Genomic DNA, 17,567 nt, shown 5'->3' with positions numbered 1-17,567 from the left:
CTTTGCCCTCTGCTAAAAGGAGAAAGACTAAAGGAGGAAGAGCTTTGCAGAGGGAGGGTGGTTTTGGCATGTAAAGTCTGGGATGCCTATGATATATCCAAGTAGAGACATCAAGTAGGGGGCTGAATGTTCAAATCTAGAGCCTAGGTTAGAACACAGGGCTGTAAGACACTGAATTTAGGCATCACCAGCACAGAGGTAATATTTTAAAGCTTTGTCAATTACTATCTATTCATTCTTCAAAATGCAACCTCAGAGTACTTCCTGTGAAGCCTTTTTACAATGACCTCTTAGAGTTCCGGTCAAGATGGCGGAGTAGTAGGACCATGAGCTCGCCTCCTCTCATGGACACAACAAAACCACAAATGATTGCTGAACAACCATTGGTTAAAAAAAAGACTGGAACCTACTAAAGTGGCCTCTTAAACAGAGAGGTGGGCTCTCCAAGTATCCTGAACCTCTCCTACACACTCCATGACTTTTTTTATTCACTCGTCTCCCCATTATGCCAAACACCTAGCCCAGTGTGTGGCATTCAACCAGGAAACAGTATGTTTATTCAGTTTCTGGATGAATGACTATCTAAAGTTCTAAGTGCTAGGCCCTGGCACAGTATCTTGGAAAAGTGGGCCCTCAGAAATATTTACTGAATGAAGAAAGGAGCTAACCTTCTGAGCAGCGAGACTCTGACTGCTTTCACTCAGAGCCAAAGATGTAAAATACTGGATACACTCATCAAGCTCTGTTTGAGGTAGAGAAGCCAGCAACTGTCTGAGCTCTTCTTCAATGGAAGAATCCTGAAATAAAAGGAAATCCTTCATAATCAAACTCAACAACTGAGTATAACAAAAAGCACCCAAAGAATCAAAGTCAAAACAAAACAAAAAAACAAGAGATAAATCAGTGCTTTTAGCCTTGAAAACACTCACCCAGGTAAAAACAGGAAATCATTTAATTTTGAATTCTGTGCTTTCATGTTTATTACCTGAATCTGAAAGGCCTACTGCAAAGCACGGCTCTGACCTTCACCTTACTGGCTACTTCCCGTCTTGACTCAGAATGAATTATTACACTCTTTCCAACGAAAGCTGGCTTTTTAATATCCAGAACTTGTTCTTATCTAATTTTCTAATAATTTACATCTAGCATATTTGTTTTTCTATTTTTCAAAAACTGATTTCAAGTTTACAGATTTTAAGTTTTCAGTTTTCATTTTCCAGAAGTCTAGGAAAACTGCTCAAGAAACATGCTCTAATATCTATATTAGTGGTTAATGATTTACACCCATATATAGTAATACATCAATATCTATATGTAGTGGTTCTCCAGGGACTCTTTTGAACCCCAGGAAATAGCCTGCAACACCTGGAGACATTTTGGTTGTTATAACTGGGGGGTGCTACTGGCTTCCAGGGAGTAGATGCCAAGGATGCTGCTAAGTACCCAACAGTGTACAGAACATCTTCCAACAACAAAGAATTATTGGGCTCAAAATGTCAGTAGTGTTGAAGTTGAGAAAAACTGATGTATGGACGCTGATATGCTAATAAGCAGCCACTTTCTAGTGTACAGAGACTCTCAACCCCCAAAAGGGGAAAATAAAAGAAACAGCACCTCCTGTGGAATCAAGAAACCTTAGAATGGAAACTATAATTTCAGGTTGACACCCTAGTTTACCTGCTTGTATAAAGTAGCCAGCAAACTGCTTTTTGAATGGTTATTTTGTACCCAAAGTGAAGATGATATACTGAACTACTTCCACTTACTGGATTATTTTACTTACTTCTTTTAAAGATGGCAAAGGAGGCGGGCGGAGAAAAAAACGAAGATCACTCTCTTTGCTTCGTGCCAAACCAGTAAGAGTTCTCAGATCACAGGCTTGAGCAATTATCCTATACTGGTAATCTATTGTAAAAGTATATTGTTAGCACCCAAATTAACTATGTTGTTTCAAAGATTAAATGAACAACTTAATTTTTAAACTACTAGTTTGTAATTCAGAATTTCCCATTTTTTTCATAACTACAACTGCATTTACAATACCAGTAAGTTAGCTATCCAACACTTCCATGAATTAACTTATAAATTCTCAACATATATTTAGCTAGGTATATCACAATCTAACTAACCTTTTTGAAAAAAAAAACCTCAAATATGTAAACTGATAGATCAGAACCAATTTAATTTCTTCTCCTTAAACAAAATAATTCCAGCGTTCAAAAGCTGTTTTGATCACTACTCAAAAAACCTGAGGTTGTGTTTAGATCTATTGTCCCCTGGTAACAGTATGGTGCTTTGGCATTCAATGATGTTCATGAATAATCTGAGGTTCCAGATGCTGGTACTCTGTTTTAGCCTTCCTGATTTATATATTGCTATAAACTGTGTCCCTCCCAAATTTATGTATTGAAATCTAATCCCCAATGTCATGGTATTTATATGGAGACAGGGCCTCTGCGAGGTGATTAGGTCGAGATGGTGGAGCCCTCATGATTGGAATTAGTGCCCTTATTAAAAAAAACCCAGAGAGCTCTCTCCATCTATGAACCAGAAAGCAGGTCCTCACCAGACACCAAACCTGCTGACACCGTAATCTTATATTTCCCAGCCTCCAGAAACTGTGAGAAATAAACCATGTCTAGGTATTTTGTTACAGCAGCCCAAATGGACTAAGACGTATCAAAAACAAAACTGTAACCACTGAAGGAGACATTTTTAATAATGGCACTTCGTAACTTGGGTGAGTTCTTCAGAGTCAAGTGGGGAACTTTTTCAAAATCTACATACCAGGGCTCCACCTTTGATTTTTATGATACAATGAAAGTCTGAAATGCAGTCCTGGAAGGCAGATTTTAAAACAGATTTTTATCCTAAGTCTCCACTCACATTAGGTAGGCTTATTTTTACATTGTAAGTTATAATTATAGCCACCAATCAATCAAATTAACTGCTATGGAGACAGAGATCTTATTCGGAGACTAAACTTTTCTTTGAAAACGTTATTCTTTTTCATTTGTTTACCCATTTTTATAAGGTGACTCTACTAACAGAGTGTACTTTAGTCCCTGTACTCAGAGCAGATTTGAGCTCTTGCTCATGTACTTTTACTGTACAACTTGTGATTTTAAATACAATTAAATATTTTAAATCTTCCTTAAAAAACAATATATACACACAAATGAGAGACATTTGACTATTAGTATTAGTGCCAAATAGATTGTAAAAGTGAAAGCAAATATAACTTTGGTGCAGCCAGCAAATAAAATATATTTCATTAAACAGGAATCAAAAGAAAATGCAAACACAACATCAGGCCATAATGATCAGAATCAAGAGTTTCTCTAATCACAAATAACAAGCTTATACTGTACAGCACAGGGAACTATTTTAAGTATCTTATAGTAATCTATAATGAAAAAGATTATGAAAACAAATATGTGTATACATAAGTATGACTGAATTATTATGCTGTGCACCAGAAATTGACACATTGTATACTGACTATACTTCAATTAAAAAAAAAAGTGTTTCTCTAATCAAGTAAAAATTCATTCTGGCAGAAAGTTATACAAACATATCTAGTTTTGTTTCAAGAGTGTTTTTAACCAAACATATCTGGATACCAGGCCAGCAGGTTTTATACTTTATCACTGGCATTTCTTTTAAATGTTTTGAAACTTTTTTTTACATATATTAATATTCCCTGAATTATTTTCCTTCCTTAATATCTCCTTCCCTTCTCTTTAACAGCAGAAGGCAAAGGCGGACTATGTTCAGTGCACCTTGGCCTTGTTACCTTGCCAGTGGTGGGTCTCTGACATCTCCTGCACAGCCTGCAGTCGCGCGGCTCTGTCCTCGGACCTGCTCTTCTTCAGGAGCAGCCACACAGCACACTCATGATCTTCTACATCAACTGTGCTAAAAGTGTCTTTGCAAAAAGAAAAGGAAAAAAGACAATGTGAACAGTAAAAACAATATTTTCATCCTCACATTTAAGATGGTAATAAATATTTGAAACCTACACTAGGAAAGTTAAATCCATTTCTAGGTGTTGATAATAAATAATAGATTTGTTCTCACTTCTGTCATATTATTTTATTTATTAAGCATATTATGGTGTGTGCTTTTGTTTTATATATTATGTTGCTTTCACACTGCAGTCTTTTTTTGGTTTTTTTCTGGCTCCTTTTCCCCAAAGAACTTTTTATCATGAGAAATAGCAAACATATGGAAAGATTAAGAGAATAATACATTAAAATTCACATGCTTATCACAACTAAAATTAAAAAGTGTTATTATTTTGCTACATTTGCTTCATCTATGTGGTTACGTGTATACTTTTTTCTAAGCTATATGAAAGTTGCAGAAACAATAACATTTCACCCTTTCACAGTTCAATATGCATCTCTTAAGAAAAAGCCTGTACTTCTTCTATATAATCACAAAGCCATTATAACACCCAAGAATACTAAAAAAAACCTTCCAAATCATCCAAAATCCAATCTAACTCCATATTCAATGTTCTCCAATTGTCCCCCAAGTTATCTTTAGAGCTGTTTTTTTTAAAACCATGATTTGATTAAGTCTTTGTAGTACTTTAATTCTAGAAAGTTTTTCCACCTTTTCTTTTTCATGATGCCAACTTTTTAAAGAGATCAGATCAGCTCTTTTATAACCTGCTCACAATGTAGATTTGCCTGATTATGAAATCTACATTTGTGATGCAGTATTCTTATTATGAGAAAGCACAGGAATGATTTTCTAACAAATTTTAAATTTTGAAATATTCAAGAGGGTATATTTAGTCTCAGTATTTATTTACAACTATCTAACATTTGTGTATCCACAAAGATAGAAACTGTCCAAGATATCAATCCCTAAAATTAAATATGTCCAGAGTATATTTTTACTCAATTTTCCACAGCTATAATAAATGTTAGTATAAGAAATGGAAAAAAAAAATCTCAGGTTGATCATCAAATGACTTTCAGATCACTATCCAAGTTAAATATGTGATGCTTACCAGCAAATGGGCCCCGTAACATCCTGGCTGATGTTGCCAATACTTTTCTTACTGCTTTGTGAAGCTCTTTTCTTGCCTGGTAGGTGATTCCTAAAATGATTACAAATTTAAATAAAACCAAGTACATACTCTTAATGCTATGCTCCAATACTTCAAAGAGAAATATATAAACTCCATTTTTTTCAAAAAGAAAATACAAAACAGCATCTTTCTTTTTTATTGTCATTATTTTATTATCTTTATTGTTTCTATCAAACCAACCAAACCACTATGGGGACACATAACTCTAGATCCCAAAGTAAGACTGCTTTCCTAGTCAGGGAAAAAGTGAAAACAAAACAAAGGCAAAAACACTAGCTAATGCTAACAAAAATCCCCATATACAACATAAGATTAACTACATTCAAGAAAATGTCACTTAAAAATATCCCTCTCAAGTGAAATTTGGAGATACTATACTAACTAATGACATTAAGCTTTACTATATGGGTAAATTTTAAGCTATAAAAATTATCTGTGTAACTGAAACTGTAACACACCATAAAAGTATGTGGAGATACAGGAAGGTGAAATAACAATAAACACCAGGAGGAGAGAGTGGTGATATATACAGCTCGTAGACAGGGGAGCAGCAGAACCTGCCCCACTCAGGGAACACGTGCTCACAGGCGTCGTTACGTGGCTGACAATGCAGGAGAAGGCAGCTGTAAACCTAGTGTGATGACTCACCAGGATACCTGTATCCTGATGAAAAGATACTCCTCTGCTCTAAAATTTCATGTTCACCAAGCAATTGTCTGATTACTAATTAGGTTTCCATGTGACCAAATGTTCTGATGAGTAAAGACAGGTTTTCCAGCTTTTACAACAGAATTTTTTCCCTCTGTAAATACAGTGGTATTCATATTTATGAATCCATCTCATGAGTTTAGTGGCATAAATAAATGCCTTAGAGGAAAAATATCTCTGAGCTAAGTGACAAAATCATGTTTTTATGCTTCCTAAACTGAAGACCAGCCTTCCAAACTGACAGCCCTCATGAAAATGTGGAAGTCCAAATGTAGACTAAAATAGCTAGCTGGTCTTCACCTGACTTAGTTATAGAACTCCAAATTTGGGTTAAATGTGAAAGTCCAAAATTTGATCTTCAATTGATTCTTTAGGAACTTGGTTCTCACAGGGTTTGGTAATTCTTAAGAGTAAACTGAACCTATTTTACTAATATTGTGTTTTAAATATTTATTTTTATTTTTAAAAGGTTTTTTCTTCCAGTTTCATTGAGATATAACTGACATACAGCACTGTGTAAGTTTAAGGTGTACAGCATAATAATTTGACTTACACACATCATGAAATGATGGCCACAATAAGTTTAGTGAGCATCCATCATCTCATATAGATACAAAATTATAAAAACAGGTGAGAACTCTGATTCACTCCCTCAACAACTTTCATGTATAACGTAACAGCAGCATTAATTATATTACGTTGATAATCATATTTATTAATGTTGTACATTACATCCCTAGTACTTATTTATCTTATAACTGAAAGTTTGTACCTTTGTCTGACCACCTTCATCCAATGAATTCTCCCTCCTTGTAACTCACCCCTGCCTCTGGTAACTACAAATCTGACTTTTTTTTTTATGAGTTTGTTAGTATGCTTGTTTGTTTTTGAAGTATAATTGACCTATAACACTGTGTTAGTTCCTGGTACACAACATAGCGACTCCAAATTTCTCTACATTTCAAAATGATCACCACGATAAGTCCAGTTATCATCTGTCTGTCACCACACAAAGGTGTTGCATAATTACTGACCATATTCCCACGCTGTACACTTCAGACCTGTGACCTATTTATTTTGTAACCAAAACTTTGCGCCTCTTAATCTCGCTAATTTATTTCTCTCCTCCCCCTACTCCCATCTCTCTGGCAACCACCTGTTTGTTCTTTATAAAAATGATTCTATTTCAGTTTTGTTATGTTTGGTCATGTTTTATTTTTTAGATTCCACATATAGGTGAAATCATACAGTATTTGTCTTTCTCTATCTGATTTATTTCACTTAGCATGATACCCTCTGGGTCTATTCATGGTGTTGCAAATGGCAAGGTTTCATTCTTTTTCACAGCTGAGTAATATTTCAGCATGTGTGTATACACATACGCACGCACACACCTCATCTTCTTTATCCATTCATCTATTGATGGACACTTACATTGCTTTTATATCTTGGCTATTATAAATAACGCTGCAGTGAATAGAGGGGTGCATACATCTCCCAGAATTTTCTTCAGATAAATACTCAGGGTGGAATTGTTGGATCATATGATGGTTCTATTTTTAATTTTTTGAGCAGCTCTACAATGTTTTCCATAGTGGATACATCAATTTACATTCCTAAATACTCATTTTTAAATTCAATAACTAGCTTCCATTTTTCACAAAGATGGTATTACTTTACCATAAACTTACCAGGATTTTCTCTTTTATCTAAAGAAACTGTGTGCACGTATATATATGACTTCATTTTCTCTCTTTCTACCACTTGAGTATCTAATGTCAAAGACTTCTTCAGGGCCAGAACTTCATATGTAATAAATAAAGAACCTCTTAAAAAGAAACAAAAAATTCATTGTAAATATATGATCTAAATATAACAGAGGAGCCACACTTTTTTAATTAAACTTTTCGTAGAACCTTTTCTTTCTTTTATATTGGAAAACATAATATATATACAGTAATGCACATATAACATATATTATATATATATGTATAAATGTATACACGTATTTCAGCTTAGCAAATAGTAATAAATACCTGCATTATGATATCCAGGCAAAAAACAAAATAGTAACAGTCCCCCAGAAGCTCAAGTGTGTCTCTGCCTGATCTTGACCCATTTTCATCTCTATAGCTGATTATTATTCTGATTCTTATTATAATGTCATCCTTGCTTTTCTTTATAGTTTACCACCTTAACATGCACCTCTGAACAACAGAGCTTAGATATGTCTGTCAGTGAATTTCACAGGAATGGAATCACACTGTATGTATTCTTTTGTTCAGCCTTCTGTTTGTGAGATTCATGTTGTTTGTCAGATACATGTTGTTGCATGTATCTGAAGTTCATATGTTTATATTTTCATACGGTATGTGATTCATCCATTGCATGGTTATACTATGATTTATTCATCTGTTCTAGATTTATCTGTTTTAGATGGGCATTTAGAGGATTTCTAGTTTGAGTCTATTACAAATAATGCTGTTACACATCTTATACATCTACACTGTATACATATGTGTATGTTCCTCTAGGGTACATATCTAGAATATTACAGCCTTTCTGATAGTATGTATATTGTTCAATTTTACTAGATAATGAATGCCAAACTGTTTTTTCAAAAGGATTGGCCAATTTGTACTCCTATCACCAGCATATGAAAATTTCTCCTCTTCTAATAGTTATACCTAAAATTAAATTTTAAATGTGAAATACGTTGTTTGTTGTATACCCCAAAATGAAGGGTTTTTTTCCTCCTAATCAAATTGACCTACACACTTCCTAAGTTCCAACACAAAGGCTGCACTCCGTCTGGATTCAGAGCTTAGAAACAACAGTTGTATTAACCCTGCTCCTGAGCTTCCCACCCTGAAGCAAAAGCAAGTACAACAGAAAGGCCAGACACTGGCCAGCACCAACAGAATGGAAAGAAAGCTCTCAAGAATCCTCTCCTTTCTTGGGGATCTATCTGAGCAGCCAAAAAGAACAAATCTATTCAGTATTTTTATCATGCTTTCTATGAAAGACAAAATTCTTTACTAGAAATTGTGACTAATTTTCACTATATTCCTGAATATAATTATGATATAAACAAAGAAATTGAATTATAGAAAAGAATATATATTTATCTTTTGCCTGGAATGAGTCAAAGAAAAAAATTATCTAAATGTGTTTTGCCTTAACTTATAATGTCATGGAGAAATGTACATGTTTAGATAAAATGCCAATTCTATCTCATTTATCATTTTAGCACCTAAGAGTTGATTTTATATTTATACTAATGAAAAAGAATATTAGCAAAAACACTAGAGCAGTATTAGACATACACTTAACATAATATCCCCCTCGCCAAGAAAAAAAAAAAGGAAAGAAAAGAGAATGGAAAATAACAATCTTCAGAAAGTCACTCCATTCATTAAGCATGTACCTCTGAAACAGGATGAGATGCAAGATGTTAATCTATTGGTTTTCTCAGTCAACCTCAATTCCTTTCATAAGAACTTTATGGTGATTTAGAGGATTTTCAAAAATAATTTTGACTACAGTCGATTTTTACCTTCTTCACCTTTTCTATAACCTAACATACAAAGTGATTTTACCTGTGTGAGAGCTAATTAGTGAGTGCCTGCTCTGTACATGCCAAGTGCTTTCCTCAGAGCAGCAGTACCAGATGGGTAGGATCCCCATCATGTACTTGGATCCAAGAGAAAACACTCCTCAGGAGTTGAAGTAACTGGATCAAGACAACACTGAAGTGGCAGAACCAGTGATGAAGCAGTGACAAATCCACACGTTTATAGATTCCAAACCCTATACCCTTTCACTATCCCATGCTACCTATAAATCACTTCCATTTAGATTTCAAACAATAGTATAATGAACTCAATTAATATTTCACAATTGACACTTACCCTAAAATAAGTGATCCAGTAAACTTTATTATATTTCCTTCAAAAAGAAAGGAAAAAAGTTAACTCAATGAGTTTTATTTTCAAAATATGATAAGAAATAGGCAATAGTGTAAGTCTCTACCTATGTTTTTCATAACTGGATTAGAAGTTCTTGGTATTTTTCCATTAATATAATCATTTGCTATTAACACATGGCTTTTTACCTTCAGATACAAATGAACCAATAAGCACTGAGTAAAAAAACACAATCTGTATTTCATACTCATTCTCATTTCATACTTATTACCCACTTCTACCTCTTATTCTGCCATCCCCCATCAAATCAGTAAGACACCCTTGTTTTGCTGCACTACGACATTGCCAGGCCTATAGTGCTTCCACTGAATCTAATGTCCAAAGGGCTAATTTCCCCTCTGATTTTTCAGTAGTTCACAACCAATTAAATGAAGGAATAGGGAGAATTATCCCTATCACTACCTAAGACCATATTAAGGGATCAGGTTTGTGAACTAGGGATACAAAATGATTCTTCCCAAAGTAATTATGTTATAATTGGTGCTTAAATGCCATATATAGGTAGTCCTATTTAAAACATAGATTATATTCTACAAGTTTATTTATAAATTTTTTGTTTGGAACTTGGAAAACCTTTTTTTTTAGTATTAAAAATTCCTAGTGCCAGACACAGCTAGTTGCCTATCTAATACACATAAGACCCTTAAACTTTACTAACACAACCTGATTATTATCTAAAATTATTCAAATTCCCAGACTCCTCTGCAGCCAGTGCTGTCTGTGCAACACAGTTGTAGCCAATATACATATAAATGTAATATATCTATATAGATATTTGGATATAGATGGAAATGTATAGGGAGAGATCCCTTCCCAAATAAAAAGACAAAGCTTCATAACATGACTTTTGGCCTTTCTGCCTTCTTGACATCCTCGGATTCAGCAACCATCTTGTAACCAAGAGGACAGTAAAGATAACAGAGCAGGAAGACAGGAGAATTGCTAAACTGCAATTCCTGCCCTAAATTGTTATGTAAGAAAAATGAAAAACTTACTAATTTCAGCCATTATAGTCAAGTTTCTGTTACATGCACTGAACACAATCTTAACTAATATATTACCCATGATGGTTAGGTACTCAGGGCACTCCATAAAAATCTACGTAACCTATAATTTATTGGATGTACAGAGGTAGCCCTTTGTTCAGAGTTTCAATTTATGCTTCCAAGAACACATTTCTCCTCCCTACTGAGGGATGAGGAACTTTCCTCCACTGACTTCCCTATGCACTAGCCAAAGGAGACAGACATTCCTCCCAAACTCTAGGACCTAGTGGTTCCAGAAGAGAAAAGAGGACAGCTCTAGAAAGTCTGCAGGGATGAGGTAAGAAGTTGTGACACACAGAGCCTCCTGATTGTGAAATCCCTCTGGAACATTTTGTTTCCTCCTACACTGCTACCACTTATTTCTTCTTATAAAGATGTTTCTTTTTTACTGGGCCCTGAGAATAGAATACAGACTCAAGGCCTTTTCTCCTACCCTGAAGTATATTCACTACTATGGAGTTTGTTCTGCTAGAAATGATAATTAGAAAAGCTTCCTTTTTGTCCCCACTTTTCTTTTCTATTTTTAAAACACAAAATTACAGAATTTTCTAAATGAAAATAATCTATCCTAAAAACTGATCTCTCTTAAAGATCAAAAAGAAGCTCCATGGGGACAGGGACTTTGTCTTATTCAATACTGTATCCTCAGGGCCTAGTAATAGAAGCTGGCACATGACCCAGGCCAATATTCTCATTTTACAAATAAAGATTAGTAACAAATAATATAAATAAAATTTTACAAATGAATGTAGTAGATTAGTGCTAGATCCTAAGTTCCTGTAAGTCAAGCAAACCATCTTCCTGGCTCACCACTGAATTCCCAGCACCTAACACATGTGCTTGGCTCCATATTTTATAGGAGCTTAATAAATAGCTGCTGAATGAACATGCAGTGGTCCTTAAGTTGACTTTGGACGGATAAGTATGAATCTGATGGGAAACACAGGGGAGGGAAAAGATTCTTAAGAAAAAGGAGCATGCATGGCTCTGAGCCTACAGATCTGTGGTGAACCTATTAGTATAGAAAAGACAAAAAAATCTGAGATTTATCAGGGGTTGTATGTTTTTGTGGACCACCCTGGAAACTTACCCACAATTCTATCACTGTTTCTGCAAGAAAATGTTGCTGTTTAAACTGTACTCACTGATATCTCTCCAGTACGTGTTGCTTTTTGGAGGAGAAGTTGAGGTTCCCATTCTTCTGCAGCAGATGACACAGTAAGCAGCCAGGGACATTCTGTGTCTAAATAGAACAATCATAACAAATTCAATTTAGCACCTAATTAAAAACATTTCCTTTAACTATAAGAACATGTCACAATCACAGTAGATTGTCCATAGAGTTAGATTTTTCAAGACCTGGAAAAAACTTTTCAATTAAAAACATTTTTTTCTCTCTTAAAAATTTAAAGCAGACGTATTAGAATAGTATTTTGCTAGTACCTTGATTCTTCTTCTTCAAATTGTGTCCAATTGTGAACACTGATTAGTAGGAAACAGGAAGAGATTATTAATCAGAATATCAACATAGGAATTAAAATTTTTAATGTCTTTTTTTGGGGGTCTTTCTTTTTTTAACTTTTTTTATTGATTTATAATCATTTTACAATGTTGTGTCAAATTTTTAAAATATATATGCATATAGATAGATATTTATATTTATCTTTGGTGACTGAAGGCCCTACAGAAATGAAAAGCAGCTCCGAATAGAAGATATACTTAAGACCTATGCGAGCGTTTAGCTTTTCTCCAGCTCCTTCAGGATGGTACCCAACATGGTTTAAAATCTTTGAAATTTAATTGTTACTTTTTGGCATCCTGTCAAAGAGAGATGTTGTTTAACTATTTCATCACTAGCCCGTCGCTCAACTGTTTCATCAACTGAGCAAAGATGATCTAAATATGATGCAATGTGTCTAGAACAACTCAGTATTCTAGAATCATACCAGATTGTCTTTGGATGAGACATTTTTTCCTTCTTTTTTCTTCTGCAATAAGGGAAAAGAAAGAAGGTGTCTTAAGGATCTCATGTGAGAAACAGTCCTTTGGTTCAACATTAAAAAAACTTCTGGCAGCTTTACAGGGATTAGGGGGGAGATTGCTCCATGTATATGTGTTAGAAACATCTATTAACCATAACCCAAAATAAAAACCTTTAAGATTTTTTCTTATGATTCTAGTACATCAATTGTTGACCAGACAAACTAGTTTAGGCAACAGGTAAACTTACAAGAGGTCACTGCTTTAAAGGTCATTATTTCTTACTTTCTCATTTGTTTAAAGGGTTGCTGCTACTTCTCTCAGAGACATAAGGATAACGGTAAAAATAATGTAAAGACAGCAATGAAGTAAGGTCTTATAAAACCAGGGCAGAATGCAGTGTAAACTACTTTAAGAGTTCATGTATAGATCTGCATTTCAGTTACTACGTGAAAACTTTTGACTGAAACAAAAATTCAGAGCAAAAATATCTATGCTGCCTTCAATCCTGATACCTATGAAGAGCGGCCAACTATAAAACATTATACAAATATTGTTTACTATTACTTCCCTGGCCTAAAAACCGTCACCATATTAACTTAAACACACCACCCCTCTGCAGGTTTCCCTCCCAAGCCCTGGGTATAAATCCGAGTACACTGGAAATTTACTTCCTCATCTTACTTCACTCTAGATTTCCTCAGATGACATCACTGGCCCTTTCAGCTTTTCCCGTGGAGAATAAACGTCTCCACTTCTAATTCTCTTAACTTTCAACTCTCTCGGTATCTTGACTGTTTCCAGTGCTCATCCTTGCTTTTCCAGGAGTGAGCAGTCATCCCATGGTTGTATGTCCTTCCCCGCCCAGCCTCAACTCCAGAGGCATCACTTCAATCTCTCTCTGCCTGCTCCGTCAACATACTAGAGTTCTCCTCTTTCCACTATCCTGCAGCTTTCTCTGTGCCTATACTTGGACAGCCAAAGTGGGGGGATAAAAGACAAACCGGGAGTGGGCTCTTGGAATGATTTTTGCTGCCCCTAATCAGTTCTCTTCTCATCCCCACAATGACTGCTCTAAACAATCCACATACTCTGCCAAGCATCCTACCCTACCTCCATCCCTCTCAAACAATCTTGTCTCTTATTTCACTCAGAAAATTAAGACTATAAACTCCCTCAGTTTCTGCCTCCATAGCTACAGGCAGGGATCAATCCAGGTATTGAGGAAATCAACATTTATTCAAATGGTGTGTGTGGGAAGGAGGTGCTTAAAAAAACCCCACAAAATCACAAATATCAGATTAGGTACTAAAATGAAAGTGATTTAGAATGAGAAAAGATTCAATAAATAACTGGAGTCTTAGAAATTTTAATGCCTTTCTTTTGAGATTCATTGGGCAGTTTGTCAGAAATGCTTACATAGAAATGCATCAGGATTACACTCTGGTGTTCCCTCCCTCCCGAGGACATTACAACTCTGAGTAACTCCTAGCACTTGAATGGGGCCCATGTAAGTAAGGTACTCTCAAGCCAAAGTTTCCTAACTCCACAGGAAATCCACCCTGGTCGACATACATATCTTTATCTGCATCACCTTTTCCAGATTCCAAGTGGATTTTTACCTGCATTGTTCTTTCCTGTTACTGAGGGAAAGGTCTCACTTCTTTCTCAAAGGGAAATGTACTGTCTGTGTTCTAGACCCCATCCCTTACACTTCCATGGGGACCTTGATTCATTATCTGCGTCTGCCTTCTTAATCTTCACGCACTTCCTCTCTTTCAGCTGTTTCTACTCCTCCTCCCTAAATACTAGATGTCCACTGTTCTCCCATCAAAACATAAAAATAAAAAACAAATGATTGGGAAAAAGCCCCAGAACTCTCCCTCTATCCAAGTGCCCTCCACTTACTGCCTGTTCTCCCACCCTCCCTAAGATTCTTTCCCCAGGGTGACTTCCTCCAACAAAGAAACAGCCCTCCCTAAGGTTACCAGTGAGTGACATCTTCGTTGCTAAATCCACTATTCAGTCACCATCTTCCTTTCTTTGTCTGAAGCATCTGACTACGCCCTCCTTTTTCCTCTAGCTACTCTTCCATTTCTAGCTACTTCATTCCATTACTCATTCAACAAACATTTACTGAGCACCTATCACCTGTCAGGGACAGAAATTTGAGATGTGAAAAAGGCAGCACAACTCCCTGCCCCTACTAAGCTTGGAGCTGGATCTGCTGCCTCCACCCAGCCCTTAAATATAAGTGTTCCAGTGGGTTCTACCTGCGGTCCTCTTTTTCCTTCATGCTACATTCTCTGGCTGAGTCATATCAGTGTTTTCATCACAAAGCTTTACCTGTAATCACGATAACTACCTTAAGTCTCTCTGTGCTGAGCTTCAGACACACAGAAACAACTGCCTAATGCACATTTGACTTTGAAGCACCACAAACACCTAAAACCCAGGAATATCAAATGATCCTGGTCAAATCATCAAACCAACTCTTAAAAGCAAATATCCCAAGACATTTATTACTAAACCACAGTTTCCCCGTTGATTAGAAATGACTCCTTCCTACACCAAGGTCTAATCTATCTAGGGTCCATTTCTGGAGAGTTTTGTTCTACTGATACATTTGCATCAATGATATAACATCTTTCTTAATTTACATACTTTTAAAACAAGCCTTGATAGCTTCTAGAGTGAGCACCCCTGCTCCCATTCTTTTCAGGACTGTCTTGGCTACTGGAACTTTCAGTAGAACTGAACTGAATTTACAGATTAATGTAAGGAGAACTGATACCATGGAGGCCCTCCATTCATGAATAGTATATCTTTAAGTATTCTTTTAAATTTTTTGTCATTTTCTTCACAAAGGTTATGCATGTTTTTTCTGTTTTTTGCTTTCATGGAAACATCAAATGTATATCAATGTAGAGAGAATAATACAATGGACTCTATCATTCAGTTTCAAAAATTATCAACACATAGCCAATCTTGTTTCATCTATAACTGCTCCACCCAATAAAACTTTCACATGACAGACACTTTCTGTATCTGCACTACTAATGCGAAAATATACCGGTGTGACTGAGGAACTGAAATTTTTATCTGTTTAAATTCTAACTAATTTCAATTTAAATAGCCACATATGGCTAGTGGCTATGGTAGTGAAGAGTGTAACCTATACTGTAACTCACACTCACTTTCCATCACCCTAACAATCAATTATTTTGAAGCAAATCCAAAATGTCATGTCATATTTAACCCATGAATACTGTAGTATGTAGCTCCTAGAAAAAAAAAAATTAACCATCATTATGTCCAAAAAAAACCCCACAACTTAAATACTAATTCCATAGTATCATCAAATATCCAACAAATTCTTCAATTATTTCATAAACTTTTGTTTTACACTATTGGTTTGTTAGAATTAGGATCTAAACAAGGCCCATACGCTACATTTGGTTATTAATATGCCTCTTTTTTAGAGTCATTTCTACAATCACTGGTTTATTTAGATTTTCCTTCTTTAGTTTTAATATCTACTTTTCAAGAAAAATGAGCATTTAAGTTTTCAAAATCATTAACATAAAGTTGTTCATCCACCTGTCAGAATGGCTATCATCACAAAGAACATAAATAACAAATGCTGGCAAGAATGTGGAGAAAAAGGAACCCTTGTACGCTGTTGGTGGGAATGTAAATTGGTACAGCCACTGTGGAAAACAGTATGGAGGTTTCTCAAAAAGCTAAAAATAGAACTACCATGTGAACCAGCAATTTCACTGCTGGGTACATATCCAAAAAATCCAAAACACTAGTGCAAAAAGATAATGCACCCCAAAGTTGATAGCAGCATTATTTACAATTGCCAAGATATGGAAACAACCTAAGTGTTCATCAACAGATGAATGGATAAAGAAGATATGGTATACACATACAATGGAATATTACTCAGCCATAAAAAAGAATGAACCTTTGCCATTTGCAAGAATGTGGATGGGCTTGGAGTGCATTATGCTAAGTGAAATAAATCAGAAAGAAAAAGACAAATACTGTATATCACTTATATGTGGAATCTAAAAAACATAACAAACTAGTGAATGTAATGAAAAAGAAGCAAACTGACAGACATAGAGAACTAGTGGTTACCAGTGGGGAGAGAGGAGGTGAGAAGAGCAAGACAGAGGTAAAGGATTAAGAAGTACAAACTACTATGTATAAAATAAATAGGCTACAAGGATATACTGAACAACATGGGGAATATATTCAATATTTTACAATAACTATAAATGGAGTATAACCTTTAAAAATTGCAAGTCACTATATTGTACACCTGTAACATACAGTATTTTATAGCAACTATACATCAATTAAAAATGCATGGAAAAAAAGTTGTTCATGCCATTCTTAAAATATTTTTTAGCCCTAAAATTCCCTACCTTTTTGTTCCCAGCATTATATCTGCTTCTTCTTTTTTACTTTTGAGTGGTCTTCTAAAGTTTATTAATGGAAAAGATTTATCAATTTTTATTATCTATTGGTTTTGCTGATCATCTCTACTTTTTGTTTTCTATCTCTGCTCTTCATTGCTTTCTCCTTTCTTTCTTTTGATTCACCCTGTTGTTTTCCTAACTTCTTCAATAACACTTAACTAATACATTATGAGTATTTCTTGCTCTTTTGTAAAGGCACTGAAGACTATAAATTCCACTCTACGTTTTGCCATACCTCAATTTCACAGGTCCT

At 35.3% G+C, this 17,567-nt stretch overlaps 1 protein-coding gene across 2 annotated transcripts in view; it reads right to left on the bottom strand.

Moving 5' to 3' along the window:
- SERAC1 (serine active site containing 1) overlaps positions 1 to 17,567 on the bottom strand; it is a 60,664-nt gene that overhangs the window by 27,886 nt on the left and 15,211 nt on the right. For both annotated transcript variants that reach the window (XM_074368082.1, XM_074368081.1), the window contains 7 exons: positions 11,990 to 12,087; positions 9,724 to 9,760; positions 7,504 to 7,640; positions 5,024 to 5,113; positions 3,797 to 3,928; positions 1,784 to 1,905; positions 669 to 797 (listed from right to left, as the gene is read on the bottom strand). In XM_074368082.1, coding sequence (XP_074224183.1) covers positions 669 to 797; positions 1,784 to 1,905; positions 3,797 to 3,928; positions 5,024 to 5,113; positions 7,504 to 7,640; positions 9,724 to 9,760; positions 11,990 to 12,080 — 738 coding nt within the window. In that variant the 5' untranslated portion in view covers positions 12,081 to 12,087. The remainder of the gene's footprint in view (positions 1 to 668; positions 798 to 1,783; positions 1,906 to 3,796; positions 3,929 to 5,023; positions 5,114 to 7,503; positions 7,641 to 9,723; positions 9,761 to 11,989; positions 12,088 to 17,567) is intronic.

The sequence above is a fragment of the Camelus bactrianus genome, chromosome 8, assembly GCF_048773025.1.
Source record: "Camelus bactrianus isolate YW-2024 breed Bactrian camel chromosome 8, ASM4877302v1, whole genome shotgun sequence".
Taxonomy (NCBI): domain Eukaryota; kingdom Metazoa; phylum Chordata; class Mammalia; order Artiodactyla; family Camelidae; genus Camelus; species Camelus bactrianus.
The sequence above is the reverse complement of the archived record's forward strand: the minus strand, read 5'-3'. Positions and strand labels throughout refer to the sequence as shown.